The sequence below is a fragment of the Electrophorus electricus genome, chromosome 16 (assembly GCF_013358815.1).
Source record: "Electrophorus electricus isolate fEleEle1 chromosome 16, fEleEle1.pri, whole genome shotgun sequence".
Taxonomy (NCBI): Eukaryota; Metazoa; Chordata; class Actinopteri; order Gymnotiformes; family Gymnotidae; genus Electrophorus; species Electrophorus electricus.
This window is the reverse complement of record NC_049550.1, coordinates 9,009,923-9,031,375: the sequence shown is the minus strand read 5'-3', so window position 1 is coordinate 9,031,375 and position 21,453 is coordinate 9,009,923. Positions and strand designations below refer to the sequence as shown.

The 21,453-nt window shown below is 41.7% G+C and overlaps 1 protein-coding gene across 1 annotated transcript in view; it reads right to left on the bottom strand.

Annotated features, from left to right (window-relative positions):
* Positions 1–17,175, bottom strand: part of grin2bb (glutamate receptor, ionotropic, N-methyl D-aspartate 2B, genome duplicate b) — an 80,488-nt gene extending 63,313 nt beyond the window's left edge. Inside the window, exons 1-5 of the mRNA XM_035535037.1 lie at positions 16,409–17,175; positions 14,687–14,720; positions 13,979–14,316; positions 13,593–13,874; positions 2,835–3,488 (exon numbers count right to left, since the gene is read on the bottom strand). Of these exons, the coding sequence (XP_035390930.1) occupies positions 2,835–3,488; positions 13,593–13,619 (681 nt within the window). The 5' untranslated portion in view covers positions 13,620–13,874; positions 13,979–14,316; positions 14,687–14,720; positions 16,409–17,175. The remainder of the gene's footprint in view (positions 1–2,834; positions 3,489–13,592; positions 13,875–13,978; positions 14,317–14,686; positions 14,721–16,408) is intronic.
* Between the last annotated feature and the right edge of the window lie 4,278 nt (positions 17,176–21,453).

Genomic DNA, 21,453 nt, shown 5'->3' with positions numbered 1-21,453 from the left:
CATTCTGCATTAAAACCAATTGTTCTGCCTCATGCAAATTTAATTTGTTTTAACAGAAAGCAGAGATGCAATATAAAGACTGGGACCTGTTGCAATAAAGCTTTATAAATTAAAAAAAAAAAACAGTTCAGTGTTGCTTCCTACTTATAAACAGAGATGACAAGCCAGCTTTACAGTAATGCTTACAATGAGTGTTTTATTGTCCTTAGTTACTTTAAGTGTTTAATTATCCATTTTGTCATTTTTATTTTTTCCCAATGATTATTAAAATATTATTATCATATAATTTTTATGGTAGATATGTTCATTGTGTGTTTTACAGGACTTTGGGCTTTTTGGTGTGTCACTAATAATAAAACACTGCGATAAATTGCATATAACGGTTTCAGCATTGAAGAAGCCATGTTTATATAATTGTCACCATAATCCAATACTAATAAAACAGTTTCATCAAAAACTTTTTTTTTTTTACTTTCAAATGAAAGACACACTCTATGTAAGAATCCTAATTTAAAATGTAGGGGCTTTTTATTAATTCATCAGTGCATGTGTTAAAGGGTAGCTTGTCATCAGTCCCTCCTCGACACACACACTAGCTGCGCCATGCCTCGCTCCCCTCCGCGCCTCGCCCGTCCACGTGTTGGGCGTGTAGCCACGTGCTTCTGCTTTGTATACCCGTGTATTGCATGTCGCCACGCCCCCTTCCCTGTTCCACGTGTTCCCCATTACATTGCTTGTTGACGTGTGCAGAAATGTCCCGTTGTCAGCCTCTGGTATTGTCCGTTATTGTCCTGTTGATATTGTTTGTGACCCGATGTTCGCTGCTAATGTTCGTATGTGCGTTCTCGTTTAGGTTAACGTCGCTACGTCTCATATTTTTCATGTTTTATTTTCGTTCTTAAATAAACATCTTTTTATTTAACACGACATCGGCTCACGCTTGCATCCTGGCCCGCCCTCGTCACATGCCATTTTACAGTATTTACTGATAGTTTTGATATATCCATACTATGATATCTAGAAAACATCATACATTTAGCTTTTGCTTCAATCAAAACTAATTTCAAACTATATTAAGGCTTGTAACAAGTTAAAATATTTATGTAAATATTCTACGTTTCATAGTAGCAGCACAAGAATAAATGACTGTAAAAATTAAATCTACAGTTTTCAGTATGCATTTCTTACCTAATTTATACACAATGTAAAAAGCAATAGACCAGGGATAGACCCCTGTGGAACGCCAATAGCAATATTTTAATGATTATGCAGCACATGAAACCTCCAGACTGACATAAAAGCCCTGATTCTCAGCTGATCCACACTCAATAGTTTTGCCTTTAGATTTAGACACATGACCAATGCATATGTAATGCATATGTATAGATATAGTAATTGAATCCAGACCAAGCCTGACTCGCAAAATGACAACCCAGCTCTGAGTAACAGCAATACAACATGTAGCTTGAGAGCTGGTAGTTTACATTTACAAATTTGTAGTGCTAGCTGGACTGTCAGTATGGTTATTCCTAAATTAAATCAACCCTATCAACTTTAAGTATAACCATAAACCTTACTGGATCCCAAAATCCAATCATAGCTCTAGACATAATATACTTTTAAAAATAAACCACAAGACCAACAAAACAAAAGACAGCTTTCATTGAGAAACCAATGACAACATAATATTTAACTGTTAATACAAGATTATGTAATACAAAAGTACAATGATATATTGCAACAACTCTACTATTCCAGCTATTGTATATTGTATAAGTATGAGAATATGCAGAGAAGAAAGTGCATTGAAATTGTAATTTTTTATAATCACTATAACTGGAAAAATGGGTCTGTCCACAGTTGGGAGGTTCGATAGTTTTTAACTTTGCTAAATGTACCCAAGTTGTGTTTTTCCCCCTTTTGCTACCCTTTTCCTTCCTGTTTCAGAATAAAAAATCAAGTACGTGTGACTCCCACTCCTTCAGTCGGTGACATTTGCTAAGAGTCCTGCTGACATTTCTTTGCTTTCTTCCCCACTCTTCCTCTGTCCCAGCAGCTATTCATTCCCCTGCTTTCTATAGGGGAAAGCCAGCAGTCTCTCTTATGGCACAGGTCTTATTCCCCCCATCTATCCCATGATTTTTGGGCCTGTTTTTTTTCCGGTCCTTCTTTCTCCTTCTCGGTCATTCCACAAACGTTTTTCTCATTACAAAAGGCAGTGGTGCATTGGTAACAGCTTAAGTGATGGGTAGATCAATGTGAACCTATGAGCCTGTGTATTGCTGATTAAGTCTGCGTATCTTCAGACTCTGACTTAACAGCCCCACTCTGGGTTCCCTCTGATCCACATCAGCTGCAATCACAGAGCCAGATTAGATGATCTTGGACACGTTCACCTTTACCACAGCACACGTGTGGATGTGTATGACGACACCATGCGCCAATTAAGCTATTAGCAAGACAATTCTCTGAATTAAACACAGAGAAAAAGAGAGAAGGAGAGTGAGACACAAAAAGACAGAAGAAGAGAATGGACAAAGCTAGAAAGAGAAGAGAGCAAAGGACCAAAACAGATACAGACTGACCAAGCACAGCATTTTTCAGCAGTTACTTTGTCAAGTGTTACTACAAATGAAGTGTGTGAAAATACAACGTGCAGTTTTACTGATATGTTCATTCACATGTTCATGAGAAATTGCTCTGGTTAGTAAAGCATGTGAAAAGAATTCAAGGTTACACTGTGAAAAGGAGTGGCGAGTCAATCAATAGGGTGGACTGAGGAAAATCAGAGTAGACATGAAACAAAGAAACAGCCGTTTGACGCCAGAGCATACCTTTGCAGCCATGATCATGGATGACCCCCCTCGGATGCCCAGGATGGGGATGTGCGTCTGGGCTGAGATGAAGTCCAGGATCTGGGCAATGGCCTCCTGGTCGGTGTCATCGCCAAACACCACTCCCTGGATCCAGTTACGGGACATGAGTGCGCAGATGCGGTTGATAATGCTCTTGGGGTCTGTCTCATTCATTGTGACCAGATCCACCTTCGGCGGAAGTGGCACGTGGAGGAAGTCCTCCTTCTCCAGACCCTCGGCCAGCGTCACTTCGCTGGAGTTGCCCACCAGGATGACGGCGATGCTAAGGCCCTGAGCAAACTTGGGTGGCAGCGGTGCTACCACAGGACTCACAGGCGCCGGAGGATAGTGGGGCGGGGCCACGATGGAGTGGCCACGGGCGCTGCCGCTGACTCCGCCCCCTCCAGCAGCCCCGCCACCGCCGGCCCCGCCTCCCCGCCGTGACTCGCAGGCTGGGAAGAGGAGGAGGAGCGAGAGCAGGAGGAGGGAGAAAGAGAGGGAGAGGGATGAGAGGGGGAACCTGGGAGGCGAGGGGAGGAGAGAGGGGAAGAGAAGGGCCCAGCGTCCGGCAGAAACGGGAAAGAAGAAGAGGCGGAGGCTGACAAGCATGGCGGAGCAGTGAAGGCGCAGTCTCTGATGGAGGACAGAGAGAGAGAGAGAGAGAGAGAGAGAGAGAGAGAGAGGGAGAGAGAGAGAGAGAGAGAGAGTTTAAAAATGAGACATTTTCTCTTGTTCACAGTCAGACTCCTTGGTCACTGCTCATTACTGGTAAGTCTTGGACAGAGTTCATAAAAACATCAAGATCAAGAACATTCAGTCTATCTACAAGTATAGACAGCTAATCATGAAACACAACATGAAAGCGCCTAAAGAAGTTGATTATGAAGCACACTGATCAGGGTTTGTTTTCTCCTATAGGACATTGAGAACAGCCATGAGAGTGACAGACAGATGGTTAAAGAGAGTGACAGAGAGCAGACGAGTGATGGTGAGACAAGAGGAGTGAAAGAGAGAAAATAAATAAAGAAGGAGAGAGAGTGAAAGAGAGAGAGAGCAAGAGCCTGCTGTGAGTATCTATATATGGTGCACACAGAATGACACAAGTTGATTGATCAGGTGGCTGTAGTTCACACACACACACACACACACACACACACACACACACACACACTCTCTCACACACACACACACACACACACACACACACACACACATCCATTGACCCTATCCTACCAGGAATGCACACTCCCTGTCACTAATTCGGCCTTCTCCATCCTTTCTCCATCCATCTTTCCTCCACTGCCTTCCTGTAGTCCTCCATCTTTTTCATTCCTTCTGGAGCGCCTAAAGAGATCCCGTTATTGTTTACTGCTGTTCTCATCAGCACCAGCGCGGAGACCAACACTTAGTCACTACCAAATGTGCGGTGCGTGAGTGTACGTGTATGGGTTCAAAGCTCGTGAATCAAAATCGGTCACAAAAGCAAAAGGGATTTTAGTGAGGTTTGTATATAAGCGCGCGCGCGCGCGCGTGTGTGTGTGTGTGTGTGTGTGTGTGTGTTCATCTCGTCAGTAAACCTCTTACCAACACTGTTCCTCTTGAGGGGTTGACACAGTGGCATTAAGGAAAAGAACACAGAGCCAGACGCTACAGAAGAAACGAGGAGTGCAGCGGGGAGCCGAAGGGGACGGAGAGGAGAGGGGAGCGGGACCGCGAGCTCTTACAGGGCTAATTACTGGAGGTTTGTCAGCGCTAATTGCAGGTACACATGCTAATTATGAATGTGTTCACTTCTGTTGAGATGAACAACCGGAGCGATGGAGGAGGAGAACGAGTAGGAGGAAAAGAATGCAGGAAGTGAGCAAAGGCGAGAGAAAAGAGAGAGAGAGAGAGAGAGAGAGAGAGAAAAAAGAGAGAGAGAGAGAGAGAGAGAGAGAGAGAGAGTGAGGAAGAGAGAGAGAGAGGGAGAGGACGGAGGAGAGATAGAGAGAGAGAGAGAGAGAGAGAATGAAGAGAGAGAGAGAGAGAGAGAGAGAAAAGAGAGAGAGAGAGAGAGAGAGAGAGAGAGAGAGAGAGAGGGAGAGAGAGAGAGGGGGAGAGAGAGAGAGAGAGAGAGAGAGAGAGAGAAGGGGAGAGAGAGAGAGAGATAGAGAAGGAGAGAGAGAGAGAGAGAGAGAGAGAGAGAGAGAGAAGCTGGGGAAGAATGAAATAAGCACACGCTGTGCATTAAAAAAAAAGAGAGAGGGAGCGAAACCAAAAGAAAGAGACTAAAGACAGAATGAAAAGAGAGAGAGAGAGCAAGAAATAAAAGCCATAATAATAAGCTCTAAAGAAGATGGATGGAGCTGGAAAAAAAAAACACAGTGAAGAAAAGAAAGAAAGGAGTGACAGATGCAGCAGATGGACGGAGACAAGCGGAAGGAAAAAGGGAGAGTGCTGAAGGATGACAGAAGAACGGGAAAAGAGGCAGAGAGATGTGCCGTTTGCCTTTCCGTTTAGCAGCGCTTGGTATCCATAGCAACTATTCAAATGAGTTTTCCTCCAAACACGCACGCACACACGCACACACACTCACAAAGCACTACACTAATACAGCTATGCAGATTTAACAGCCTTACATTTCCTAGTAACAAAAGCATGCTTAAATGGATCTACATGAATAAGATCATTTGAGTAAGATTATCAGATCATGGGGAAACAAACCAGCATGACAATAGGGAAGAATTCAGTATCTCTGGGAAATACATACAAATACACACACACACACACACACACAGTACTCCTACACATTTTTTTATGAAAAGCTGAAAGCCTTACACTGTCGTATGTTGTGCGACTTCTTGCCGAAATGACAAGAAAACTTAATATCTCGGCAGCATCTAAGCGGTTACATCCACAGGCAACCACAGTCACATACCATTTTATTCTCACTCAGCGTACACAACAGGCCTCTCTTTAGGCATTTTAAATGTATATTTCAAACATATCTGTATTTTAAAGCCATTTTATTAACATTAGCTTCATGGAGAATGTCATTACACTTAAAGATTGATCCTTTTAAACACCTTAGAAACAGTCTCTTCTTTAGGAACAGTAACGTCCTTACCCCATAAACAAAACAAACTAGGGTCTATGGTACGACTGACTGACGGTACTGACTCATGGTACTGAGTTCTTGTGATTATGTTTGCTTGCTGTGTGCAGGACTTTGAGATGTGCAGCATTGTTCCATCCTGCCAGATTGCCGTGCCATATTTTCCTACATTGAAAGCACATTCCATATGAACGCATGCCATATGAACACTTTTTAAATAAATGGAACCGTGAGGTTTTGACAGGCATCTGACAGCAAAAGGGAGGTTTCTTCCAGGGTAGCATAGAGCACAAGCGCGCCTCTCAGAGTTTAATGAATGACCAAGCCTCTCTTAGCATCAGCCATTTCATCTCCTATATGCAGTTGAATCAGACCATTAAAAGTGTCTTTCCTTCATTCATCTTAATTGCTCATCCACATTCATTAAAATGTTGCACTTACATTCACTTAACAGGGAGTTCTCCTATTGCTAAAGGTAAATGAGTCTAGATTACTTTGCCCTAAACTACCCTTGTGTTGGATTAAGCTACAAGACTTGAAGGTTATGAATCCAATCATGTACAACATACTTTTTGTGACTTTCACTTCTACTTTTCGCATGCATCTGGAGGTTGCTCTGGATAAGAGCATAAGCCATATGCATGTAAATGTACATGCCATTTGGGCTATATCCTTCACTTGTTGAATCTGTCCGGGTACATAACCTTATAAATTGGGCCTTATCATAGTTAGTCCAATGTAAGTGTAATTTCTGGCAAAGTGGAATTTCCTGGTACAATAAGCAGCAACAATTGAACATTCAGATTTTCAGTATACAAGGGCCTTGAAACCAGATATAAGGCAATGTGATACGAGTAGAGTTCTACTGAGATCGGGCCTTCCTGCTCCTTGTTCCCGGACCCAGACATATTTAAAGCTGCTTTATGACAACAACTGCTGTAAAAAAAATAAATAAAAAATAAAAATAAAAATACATTTATATATATATATATATATATATATATATATATATATATATATATATATATATATATATATATATATAAACTTTGAGATATATGTTGCCACCAATAAAATTCCTTTAGACCTATGCATGATCTTTTTCAAATTTCATTATATCATTGCTTTCCAATTTTTCACTGATAATTGATGTTTAATGGTAGGGGTTCTACTCAGCCAGTCAAGATGATGAGATTATCAGATAAATATATGCCAACAACTCCTTGTCAAATCAACAAGCTTATCAGCAAAACATTTATAGTTTTAAACTGTAATATCTTACCACATGCTGCTACAAGAGTTTAGAACCAACCGTAGAAGAAACTGCACTTGTGTTAAAATGGGAGTTTCTAAAAGCCTGTTTTAGCTAGAAGCTGCTTTTCGTTTATGCTCCATTGCAGTTTATGGGAGCCATATCTATGCTCCATGAAACTCATCTAAAAATATCCTTTGAACTAACACATCAAAGTGTAAACTAATTGCAAAACAAGATTTAATAGTGGAAAAAATAGTCTCACCCATGAAGTTATGTTTTTGCATTTTAGGATTATCAGTTCACATCACTTATTAGTCATGTGTTGTGAGTCTGTCTCACATACACGTACGCACGCATGCACACACACACACACACACACACACACACACACACACACACACACACACACACACACACACACACACACACACTCTCTCTCCCTGATGTGGTGTCTTATCTCATATCAGTGTCTCTTCATGTTCCAGCTGATGATGCCCACTTGATCATATGGGACACTTGCGCAAGGCCCAAGGCCTAATTTCACTGATTGGCTGGAGATGAGAGCATGGTTCCAGCACCAAGGCTTAATTGGCTGGACATGACAGAATGGTCTGGGACCTGAGGCTTGACTGGCTGGAATTGTGAAAGATGGCCTAAAGGGCTTGAGCCAAGATGACATTTGCAAAGACTATCGATCTGCCGGACCAACAAACTACCAGATCATCCAGACACATACAAAAACATGTGCACACACAAATAGGCCAGGCCAGTGCTGACTGAATTAACCAGATCACGGCCATGTGCCAATGTGTCTCCCTAAGTAATCAAGCATTCTGAGTCACATGATCTGCTGAGCTGGAGAATTTGGATGGAGAGTGAGAAATTTGAAGGCATCCGTGGGCAAAAACATGATGTGCGCTACCAAATTATGTTCACTGTAAAGTAGGTGAAAAATAGGACAGACATCTTCAAAAACTAAGATGAAAATGGATAAATGTTGCATGGACAAGAGCATAACTGAGGTATCCAGAATATACGCCTGTCTAAAATATGACCAAAATGCCACAGATACATTAAGGGCATGACTGAGGTATCCAGAATATACGCCTGTCTAAAATATGACCAAAATGCCACAGATACATTAAGGGCATGACTGAGGTATCCGGCATTTTTGCCTATCTAAGATATGACGAATATTCCACTGATATATTAAGTGAACAAGCATAAAGTATTGTAGTTCTCAGTTTGTGCACTGGTATGAAAAACCTTTACAGCATAAATCTTTTTTCTAGTAAACCAGCCCAACAGATGTCACTATATACATTTATTGTCATGAGCTAGGTGATCCATGTAATAAGAGGACTAGTGGCATTTAATGTATGAAATGTTTGTCATAAATATGACACATTGGAAATGTTTTATTAATGTGTACAAATGTATGTTAATAGGCATAATGAATTTAATTAGATAAAATGCACTTGACTAAAAGTTTATTTTTTATGGTTTATCAACTATATTTTAGCTTACAAACAAAATAAGATGAAACAACTGGATTTACAATGATTTCCTTGTAATTCATGAAAAAAACCACTCAACCAAACTTCAATGTGTTCCTTCAAATTTGAAGCTAATGTGAGCTCTATAGTGAGGCTAGGGTGGTGTGGCGTGGCTCTATAACAAGGCTGGGGTGGTATCTGTAGGTATGCCTTCAGCCAGGCCTGTTTTTCAATACATCCAGAAGACACATATGAGCATTTTCACAGCAGTTATAGAGCTTATTTCTTAATGACAAAGCAATAAATTATGCATTAAACAAAATGTTTCCACAAAATCCACTGCAGGTTTTTGATCCAGTCTCAAATTATCTCAGTTTCAGTTTTCAAAAAGAAAACTCTCTGATGCCTGAAACATAATTAACATGTATTTATACAGAATGAATTCAATTCAATAAAAATTGATTATCAATGCTAAGCACTGAGTAAGGTTTGTAACATTTAATAGGACCAGAAATACACCTAGAGCAGCATACATGCTTATGCATGCATACACACATACACAGACACACAGTGTTCTGAAGTGGGACAATATGTAAGAGGGAATGGGCTTGTCTATTGATAGTGATCCAGTGTAACAGTATGAAGGTATGGCCTCCGGCCCCTTTCACACACACACACACACGCACACGCACACGCACACGCACACGCACACACGCACACACACACACACGCACACACACACGCACACGCACGCACACACACGCACACGCACACACACACACACACACACACACACACGCACACACGCACACACACACGCACACGCACACACGCACACGCACACGCATGCTCGCGCACACACACACGCATGCTCGCACACACACACACACGCATGCTCGCGCACACACACACGCATGCTCGCGCACACACACACGCATGCTCGCACACACACACGCATGCTCGCACACACACACACGCATGCTCGCACACACACACACACACACACACACACACACACACACACGCATGCTCGCACACACACACACGCATGCTCGCACACACACGCATGCTCGCACACACACGCATGCTCGCACACACATACACACACACATACACAAACTAAAATGCATACAAACACAAAACTGTCACAGGGAAGATTTAAGTGGCATAATCCTTATACACAAATGCATGTATAGATAAACACAAGAAATTAAAGAAGTATACAGTTCCATAGTTTTCCTCTCTGATGTGAGCATTCAACTTTTTCATACCCACCTTCGTACTCTCACACATCCGCAATCACTCACTCACACACACACACACACACACACACACACACCTAAACTAAATGAAAATGCATGCAGTTCTCAGGAGCAGGAGATTTTGTTGAGGGTCTTTATGAGGGTTAATGTACCTCAGAAAGGCAGTACAATTTTAACAGTGGCAAAGGTTTTAATAAATGGGAAAAGAATGGAATGCCAAAGAGAATACTCAAATACTGAAACATGCACCAACAGAGGCAGGACTAGAAAAAACTTCACTTGTGCACAAGAGATATTTCTATGGATGCTTACAAATGTAATTTTTTTTTAACATTTTCATGAATTTGACTTGGGGTGAAAATACTTGAACAGGACCTATAGTCACAGTGTACATATGTGACTTTGTCAATGACTGCAAATGGCTCAACAGGTCACTGTAATGCTAATGAATGAAAATCCCATCCTATGCATTTAAATTCATAAATAAAACATTCTATGCTGGCAATTGGGTAATGCAAAATGGGACCAAGTATTTAATGTATTTAATTTTATTTTTTTTCTGTTTATCAATAGTACACACACACACACACACACACACACACACACACACACACACACACACACACACACACACACATTCACTCACTCAGACTTGAGGAGCAGCTTTTTGGGTGAGGGACCTTTTCCTCCCTTCAGGGCTTGGTGATGGCCTGCTTCCGCCTCGACCAATCACACGCGGAGATGGGAATCACCCCGCCTTTGCCCATTGGTCATGGGTAATTAATTAGCAAGCTGTTTCTCGTTAAGGCCAAATGAAGATCAGCACATGGATACCATGACATACCAGGCCATCCTACATCACCCCCTCACACACTATGTAGTGTTCACTTTGTCAATGCCTACCTACTTAGGGCCCTCAAAGGGCCCTCAAAGGAAGCAATTGTAGGTAGTGATGCGACATTAGCTGGGGCTGTGTTGGTGGTTGAATACCAGCAATGTCTGTTTTTTTCTAGAGCACACTGTTACACATCTACAGTGCAGAATGGCTAGGGCCCTATGCATTTTTACTGAATTGAGCAAGATTTTTGTTATTTGCTGGTGTGATATACATGGGCTATATAGATAAATGCATCAGCAATTAACGGGAGCACCAACATGGCACGTCTGTTACGTCAGCAAGATAGTAGCAAGTTGAAACGGTGGCCAAAATAAACGTCAAAACCATCAAAGAAGCTGAAAACCACTCTGATATTGTTTGAATAAGTATGATACAATTAGATGCAAGAGAAGGAAAACCTTTTAAACACAACAAAAAATATATTCAAAATAAAGAACGAAGAAAGCAAACAGGGAAAAATTCAATTATGCCCCAAGCCACAAAGGATATAGACAGTAGACAAGATGATGGGAAGACCTTATAAAAAGAAGCTGAATAAAATGACCAAATGGCAGATAAAAAGCAATGTTAACGTGGGTCATTTATATTAACAGTAATATTTATTACATTTTATTCCATTATTACAGACATGGAACCCAAACAGGCTGAACCAGGTCAGATTAACAGAGACTATTCTGGTGCCCGAACATGATGTATGACTGGAGTTGTAATTGCATTCTAGTGCACACAGGATATGATTTGTTATATGATTAAAAAATGGTGTCAAACACTTGATGCTTTCACATGTGGAATAAAGGATTGTATTATTTTGCCACATAAATTACGCTATTTATACATATGTACATTTCACAGACTGGATGGACAACTGTCAGAATTAACCTTTTCACACATGGAAATATATGTGGTTCCCAAGAGCCTGCATTTGCTTAATACTGCATTCTGCAATATCTTTTTAGCCAAAACAATGTTGTTTAAAATGATACATTTTGATAAGAAGGGCATGCAATTTTCAGAAGCACATGTCTGGTTAAAGCTAGTAAGTACATGTTAGAGAAATAGAAAATAATACGGGAATGAGTTGTCTTTTGCTCTTTTTTCACTGATAAGTTGGTCTCAGTACTTTTAGTACAACCAGGAAGAGAGCCAACTTTTCTTCTATTTGTTATGGAGGTGTGAACAGGTGCACACTAATAAACTGATAAATCTTCACCACAGGTGAGCCATCAACACATACACACACACGCATGCATGTGTACACACACACTCATACATTGATGATCGGTGTCATTTCTAAAACTGATTTGAGAATATTAATGATTAGAGAATCCTGACTCATCTTAGCCTACATGTGCACACATGTACACACACACACACACACACACACACAAATCCCACAAAAATAAGTGGCGGGTCAGTTTTGTTAAAGCTGCTTGGATGAGCCCAGTTCAGGATAATGACTTTCATGTCTATCAGTCCATCTTTCCGCTGACACAAACACACATTCTATCGATCAGCAAGATCAGGTCGTGTCTCTCTCTCTCTCTCTCTCTCTCTCTCACACACACACACACACACACACACACACACACACACACAAACACACACTCTATCAATCAGCAAGATCAGGTCGTGTCTCTCTCTCACACACACACACACACACACACACACACACACACACACACACACACACACACACACACGTCATCACACGCTAAACAGTTTAAACATAACGCTGCATGATGGCTGCAGTTTGCTCAGCCTTATAACAAAGCCTAAAAGAATGCAGCACCCTGCGTTTGCCCATAGGAAAGGTGGACCGGAGCACTGCAGAAAACATCTGCTGTAATCTGGCTCTACTTGTCACTTGCCGGAGACAGTGCATGCTGCAGAACCGTCCCACTAACTGCAACAAAACGGCTGACGTAACATAACACACCGCAACAGTTTAGAACAGTAACAGTTATGTCTCAAAAAGGTCTCATAGCACAGCTCCCAGCATCTTGCGGTCTCCTCCCAGCCCCTACTCCCCCTGCCTGTATTCTGTTGCCACGCCGACTGAACTTCAGTTGCCAAGCCAACAGAATCTCAGAGTGATGCTGGGGAAGATTTAAAAGACATTCTCACTCTCCCTCCTTTCACCCCTCTGATCCAAATCAATCAAAGGCAAGGATGACTGGCAGCCGCTCCGACCCCACTGAGCAAAGGGTAAAGCAAATCTGTCACCTTACATCAATAAGCAAAGGAGAGTCCGAAGGCAGGGACACATCATCAAAGATTTCAGGCTAGCTGACGAGTACCGCCCCCAAACCCCCTCCCCAAGACTGTGTTCATTAGTTCTGCAGATCACATCCTCACATGAGAAAGAGAAGAAGGGAGGAGGACAGTTCACCCTTCTCTCTCTCTCTCATGTCCTCTCTATCTTTCTTCCTCATTTCCTTTCTTTCTAGTTAACCCACTTAGTAGCAATGTCTGGACAAGACTATACACACATTACTCAAGCCTGAAAGGGGACACCACCAAGGGCAACTTGGCTGAATACCTACAGATGAAAGCAGTGTATGTTTGGGTATTATGCACAAATAGGTGTACACAAACACACCAGAGCACAACACCACATATTCATGAAGTGAAGAGACCATTACAGCCCCCAAAAAATAACAAAAGAAAGAAAGAAAGAAAAGAAAAGAAAAAAATGAATGAATGAATGAATGAATGAATGAATCTTTTCCTACCTTGAACATTGCCAGCCCAACTGTCATCCTCTCTCCTCAACTCTGGCATGATGGTGTGAGCTGGGACTCCTCACTTCCATTCATAGCCTCGGATGAAAGGATGACTGACCGAGGAAGCAGCACAAGGAGGAGCACACCGTAGAAAGAGGGACTGGTGTTGAAAACAGGTTCCAGAGGGAGATTGAAGTAATTCGGCCCTACTGTAGTTCCCGGTTGAAGACAACAGATGAATGAGTCCAGTGATCAATCAGGAAAAAAGTCCAAAAGATATCTGTTGTGTCTCTAAATCAATAAAACAATGAAAAGTAAGATGTCAATCTACAATCTTTGTGGCTCTAACAGTCAACGTACTAAAAATGTATTTAAGTATCAAATGCTTATCACACCTGAGGCCTAGGTCTCTGGACACATCTTCCACTGGCCAAAAAACATGAGATGAGGAACACAAATTAAAAAAATCAAATCAAATAAAAACACAGCTTGCAGGCGAAATTGTCGTTTATCAGTTCATTTTAACTCGTAGCGTAGCTGTGTCCTGAAACTTCATACATTTGTGAAAGAGCGTCATCCATTGAGTTCTTTTGTCTTTACACTTTAAAGAAAAGAGTTCGATTTCGAAGAAAGCGCTAAATTTCCTTAGCTCTTTGATTTATGCAGTTCTTCAAGTGTCCGTCAGATTTCTTTGGATATCACCTGCGGTATGAGCTGACTCCTTTTCGTGTCACTACGGAAAAAGGAAGGGAAAGAAAATAGTTACAAACCACAGGTGGGTGCTCGCGTGGGCTCTGCGTGCTTTTGGACTATGAGCATGACAAAGGTTTAGCCAAAATTGGTTTATTTGGCTTCTGGCAACTGGCAACTCCTGACTACTGAGAATAAAGTTTTTATCACTCTACACCGCTATCGTCTTATAGAATCAAATCACTTGCAATTTTTTGTTTAGTGGCCTTGTATAGTCCATTATTTACCTCATATTAGACCATTAGCCTGCAAAATTCTAGACAAAATACACGCATACATGCGCAAACACACACACACACACACACTCATACACACACACATACACACATACACACACTTCCTGTGCTACTTACCATTCTAACCATTTCTGTAGTATCTCATTAATATCTGGGTGATGTCAGTAAAGACAAACGGTACAAAAGGGAAAGAGAAAATACAAGAAAGATAAGAGCGCCTCCACTGACATGTCCGTCTTTTAAAAGATTTGATAAGTCCTTGAAATTCAAGAAAATTGTGGCGTAGGAACGAGGAACATCAATAGAAGACTACATAATCATCTTGTATAGGTAAATCCAATGAGCCATATCATTTAGGAATGGGACCAAAACTAATTTCAAATCAGTAAACTGTAATGGGAAGAAAATTTCAGAAATAAGAGGGTGAGTGTGAGCAAGAAATGGATGGATGAAATGGAACGATCCTCACATTTATATTATTCAGTCCATCAGTAACATTCGCTGTGCATTAAACTGATGCTAAAATCTATACACCTGGATGAGTTTGAAGAGTGTAAAGACCATTTACGTCCTACACGTATGCATGCAATTTCCCTCTCTCCCCGTGTTAATAAAATGCTGTGCTTCCTATTCAGACCATGCCCAGGCATAGAGCAATTTCATGCAAAATGCAAAAGTGTGCATCAATAAAAAGGGACACCGCATCATTTGACAAACAGCAGTAGAAAAATAATGTTTTGAAATATATAAGTGCAACACTGGATATCTGCAACTGATTTAGTGAATGGAGAGGAAAAGTTGCTCTTTAATTCCCCGGTGGGTTTGCTCCCCCGCCATCTGCGCCGTGACGCCTCCCTGCACGTCAGCTGATCAGGGGGATCCGAGGAGAGTGCGAGAATGAAGGAGATGGGAGGAGGAGATGGGAGGAGGTTGGGGTGGGAAAGAGAGGGGCAGTGATGATGCAGAGAGCAGAAAAAAAGCGATAGCCGGCCTCGCCAAGTGGCAGACAGGCAGTAAAGAGTAGGGGAGAGTAAAGAAAGATGGAGTGACACATGAAAATTAGACACCCAGTAGAAAGTGATCTGTAAGGCAAGCAGTAAAGGCCATGATTTTGATGGGTTGTTTTGTTTTTGGGGATGGGGTTGCGGGGTCAACACACTTTATGAGCAGATGAAGTTCATTTCGTTTCAAACATTCCAGTAGGATAAAATGACACAACAAACTATGCTTGAGAACTCATCCAAGAACCAGAAATTAATAAGGTTTTTTCATTTGTTCATAATTCCAATGTAAATTGTTACCTGGCTTGGAAATACCTTCAGCAAATCGATCTTTAGTGTCTCCGAGAAAATTCCCACATAAATATCAAGTGAATTTGAGTAAAGCTTCATTACAGCTTATAAAAGCCTATTGAATTAAATACTGGCTTCACACTGCAGTAACACTAAACATTTTCACTTCATGGGTGTGGTATTCCCTGAATGACTATTCAGACACTAAAGATGGAAAGAGCCTAATAAAAAATGAAAATGTGACCACTAATTATATGTGTATCTATGGCTTGAAGACTACTGTGTGCATTGAACAAGTTGAACAATAGATAATGGAGGGAGTTTGGGATGCACAACAGGAGAACAGGAACAACAGGATGGAAGAATGGCATCAGACGAGCAGCGAGATCCTCGTCGCCTCCATTCGTCTGTTTGTTTAGTGTGCGTGTGAGTGTATGTGCGTGTGTGTGTCGATGTGTGTTTTTGTGTACACATGAAGAATAAGGACACACAGGTACACACACAGACAAACAGGTCAGACAGACGCTAAACAAGTTGTTAAACCTACCTATAGGAACTTTAAAGCGTCCCCAGAAAGAAAAGGGAGTGATGTGACAGGGGAGGTAGTGGAAGACCAAGAGAAGGAAAAGAAAAGGGAAAATGAATGAAAGAACAAAAGCAGGAGAAATGCAAAAGACAGGAGTTGCTATTTTTCAGAATTCTGTCCGACTTTGATTCAGAATCAGATTTTTTTTTTTTTTCCGGACGAGGGCAGGATGGTGGCCTGCGAGGAGATGGAGAGAAGCGACCGATGAAGGAGAGAAGCCGGCGCAAAGTGGAACCCGAGGGCAACAGGAAACCGAGCGTGAGGAACGGACGCAGAAAAGACCCTCTCCCTGCGCTTCCACACTCTGGAGCGTGTCATAGGTAGACGAAATTGTACACCAGGTAGATGGAGAAATAAATCAGGAGGCAGATGATGGAGAGCGCAAACAGGTGAAAGGACGACACACCTCCCAGCACCACAATGAGGAAGAAGAAAAAAATGAAACGAAAGAAAAAAACGAATACTCCAGTGCCTTCCGTTTTCTCTCTTGTCGTCTCTTTCTCTCTCTCCTTTAATTAAGGGGGAGGATCACAGGAGGTGCTGGATGTCTCTCAGTTCCTTCCTGCTATGCTCCTTGTTGCCTGAATTCCTCCTTTGCTTTGCTTTTTTTTTTTCTTCTCCTGCTTTTTTTTGGCTTGTTAAAAATGAGTCTTCTTTTTGGAATGGGAAATAGCCCTTTTCCATAGACAGTGTGGAAGTGCACAGGGAAAACCGGCGGCAGAGGTGCTAGCGGCTGCGCTGTCTGCCTGTGAATGCCACGCTGTGAGTCTGCCTGTTCACTCTCTCTTCCTCCCACCCTCCCTCTCTTAACCTCCCCACACTGATAAAAAAGTGAGGGAGTGGGAGACAGTCAGTCGGTACAGGGAGGGATTCAAGCAGGGAAAGGGGTCCCTCTACAGGATTAGAAGCCAATTGTGAAGGGAGGGTGGGGGTACTGAAAGTACAGTTCTTCATAGTCAATGTTGCAGAAACTGAATTGCTCTTAGAGTGTGATTCAGAGCCATTAGCTCCCCCATGAATGGGGTTGAACTTTCTCCCACACATTTCCTGATGCGCCAGCATTGAAAAGATCAAGGCAGTTCTCGGTGACTAGACATTTGTATCCGAATGCTGTTTGTCCCCATTTTGGGCTCTGAGGAACGAAATGCCTTTTAATTCTTATCTCGTTTCATCGATAAATCTGTTTTCATGCAAGGATATGCTCATATACTCTCGAACCGAGCTTGTCCTTACAGTTTGCGGGGGGAAATAAACCCTTTCAGAAAAGAGACAGGGCTGCGGTAATTTTGGTATTTCCTTCAAGCAGATCTTATAATCTTTTCCTCTTTCACTTCTACACATTTTAATCGTTTAATCACAAATTCTGGATTTCCAGTGCATTTGGAATGTAAGGGATTTAATTGACCTACACAGCAATGTAAACGCTTATACTGTATTATAAAATGTACTTGTTGTGATCCTAAATAATCATTTTTATTCTATTTCCAGTACAACTGACTACATCAACATTAAAATCACAGTTTAAGCCTGGTAGAGGAACACAATGGAAACTGACACCTAGTGGTGCAACCTTTCCATTTTCTTCAGATGCCTCCGGTTCAAGGGAGAAGTCAACCTTGTCTGCATGGTGTGGGGGTGTTAGAGTTGGGAAAGCCCTAAATGGGGTCTCGTGAGCTTTAGTTTTTCTCCCAGCTTTTAATACTTTCCCTGCTCCAACACATCCGATTATGGCCTTTGTCAGGCGGAGCCTAATTTTCCTCACACATCAGTAGTGTAACCAGCGATTAATTTTTCTTGAGGGGATGACAACATTAAATGAAACTGCACTATAAAATTAAACTGTGCACTGCAGTACTAGACACAATTAGATACGGTGTACACACACTTTGTCTAATTTCATGAACTAAGTAAAATTAAGTAAAAATAAATGTAGTGTCCAAACTTTCAAGTGCAATGACAGGTCCAGTGGCAGGTGCACTGGCTATAGCTTTCAAACAGAAATGAAAAGCACTGGAGGATAATGGGTTCCTGGTCACTTCACATTTGATTCTTCTCAAATATTTGGCAGTTAATTTGCATCTTTTTTTCTCAAGACATTTTGTGCAACCCTGTTGACTATTTGCAACAAATAATTTGATGGCTCTGTGATTACACCCCAATATCCTAGCAATTGTGAGAGTGCTGCATAGCTCTGAAAGACTTTTTACAATTTTTGACTTTTCAGAGTCAGTTAAGTGTCCTTTTTTGGCACATTTTGCCTGAGGAAAAGAAGCTGCCTAATAATTATGCACACCTTGATATAGGGTGCTACTTTCCTTATGCCACACCCTCCCTCATTACACAAATACACATCACCTGATATACTTAAATCCTATAAACATTCGAGTGTGTATAGCTTGGAGTTGGAAAATATGCATAAAAATGATGATATAATAAATATACTCTCTTGCCTAATAATTGTGCACACAGTGTCCTTTCAGAGAGTAAAAAGCCCTTCCAGATGTAAACTCAGATGTAGACTAAGGAGATGCCTTTTCTTTTGGTCGCCTCTTTTTCCCCACATAAAAAGCAGCAAAGCATTCTTAAGTGTGCTTGTTTGTTCCTCAAGTGAATATCATATTCATTTCAAGCCTAGGTAATTACATTTGACAGTTACGTTCATATTCTAATGAAGACTCTAGTCATTCTTGGTTTAGTAAATCACCTCTGCAAAACAAGACTTCTGGAACCTCTAAAGCTTAAAATATAATTCAGAGTGATGAGGCTTTATTCAGGAGAGAAATTGTTTTTGAATACTGACTGATGGACTGCCAGTGGATAAACAAACTGAGAGGTTTCTGCATTGCATTGAGTGGTCTTTTATCCTTCAAGTTGGACCTTCCAGTAGTGGAATTGGAATTTGAAGGTGTGGTGAAGTATTTTCACAGGTCCTAGGATTGCAGGATCTGTTGGAGCCAGTCCTCTATCTTAGAGGTCACAGCCCCAAGTACCTGTTACTACTGGAACAACCCTGGTGTTCCACATTTTTCAATTAATCTTTCAGCCTCTGGTATTCTTCCAGCTTTTCACATTCCTTTCATTGGATGTTTCCATAACTTGGAACTGCCAAATCACAATGTCTAATTGAATACCCAATACTTGCTTATCTGTCTGGATCTCAAGGTCTCACAAGAGCTTTGCCTAGATGTTCTCCACCACCCTCTTTTGTTCCTTCCATTTGCACTTGGGGGTGTCCAGTTCATATGTCTTGCTATGGTCCTGTAAATGATCCCATTTGGTTGTGTCTCTGTGTATGCTTTCCCTGCATTTTACATCCTTCTATTAGGTACTGGATTGTCTCAAAGGTTCCTCTGCACAGTTTGCATCTTGGGTCTTGGCTGGTGTGATACATCCCTGATATGATTGGTCAAATGCATAGTGCTTCATCTTGTGCTGCTTTGAATAGTGCCGCTGAGCTGTCAGTTAGTCCTGCCATTTCCAGCCATTAGTAGGATTATCTTATGTTGGTAGGATTCTCTCCAATCTGTCGATGGTTCATTCCATAGAGGGCCTTATTCTGTATCTCTTCTGCTTCAATGGTGACCATGTCCCCCATCTCTTTGAGACATTCCCAAATCAGCTCATCCCTGAGGGCCGTTGCTTGGATGTATTAATGAATGTTTCATGTTTTGACACTACAAAATATAAACTATATGGCCATGAAATCATGATTTTGGTCAGCAATGATGTTTGGATATGTTGTAACATTGAGATGATCTTCACTAGGTATCAGGGCCCTATGGTGTAAGAGATTCAATTCTGATGTCATTTTTGCCTGGCTGTGGTCCTGCCTGTTTGCTTGCACAATTCTTTCCATTCTGCTTTATTCCCTCTGACCCAGAAGTTTTTGTGCACAGGATCACCAATAACTTTTTTTTTGTGTGTGTTTTTTTGCTTCCACTCCATTTAATTATCATGCCATGTTCAAAGTCTCTTTGGGTGAAGTGTCAATTCCAATCTTCTGTTGAACACTGTGGCAAAGGCAGAGGTCACAGTGTTCCTACAGATAATAAACCTGTGCCGCGACCACTTGACCAAAGATCCAGCTCCCTAGCATAACAGTCAAAGGACCTGTTTCACCTGCCTGAAGTGACAAACCTTATCACATCACCCTCTCTCCTCCAGGGGGTGACCGTGTCCGTCACCGCACTGTCTTCCCCTTCAGGGAGCACACACTTGTGTTTCACCCCTTCCATGGGTCTTTTGCACTGCGACCCATCAAAGGTCATGCCAAGGGTTCACACTGGGCTTTATACCATACCTCTAACAGCAGGGGGCGAGTTCCTTAACCACACTCCCAACGGCCTATGTGGCACTGTCCTATTTCTGACACCATGTGTTGCGAAGATGGAGGGCAGGGAACTCACCTAGGTCTCAAACCCGGGTCTTATAGGCGATAAACGTGTGCCCTGACAACCAGACTAAAGAGGCAGCTCCCTGGCATAGCACCCAGAGCACCCATTTCACCTGCCTCGCCTTCAGGAAGTCACACTCACATCACCTTCTCTGAGGGGGTGACAGTCTCTGTCACCACAAACAGCAATTGTAGAAAAGTCAGTTTGCCTCAATTATACACTACTGTCACATAATGCATGACCTGTTGGAATATAGTTTGTAAGAAGGTGAGGGCTATACCCAATACACTGGCAGTATTCTCTACTGTGAATGGAGCAGGATATGTACAAATTGGTTTGCTCCAACAGAACTGACAGAATTTGTAATATTTACATATATGACTGGTCCACATAAAATGTCTAGCTTGGAATAAAGAATAGCAGACAGCAGAATGTTCAAACCATATAACAGCATATAACTGCAACTAGTTTCTCAGTCTCATCATAGTCAACTAGTCTCTTGGCCAAGTCCAAATATCATTACTAAACAGTAACTCTAGGTTAGTGTAGGATCAATGTACTTTGGTAAAGACAAACTGTGACTAAACACAAACCAAAAGGCAGACAGTTGTG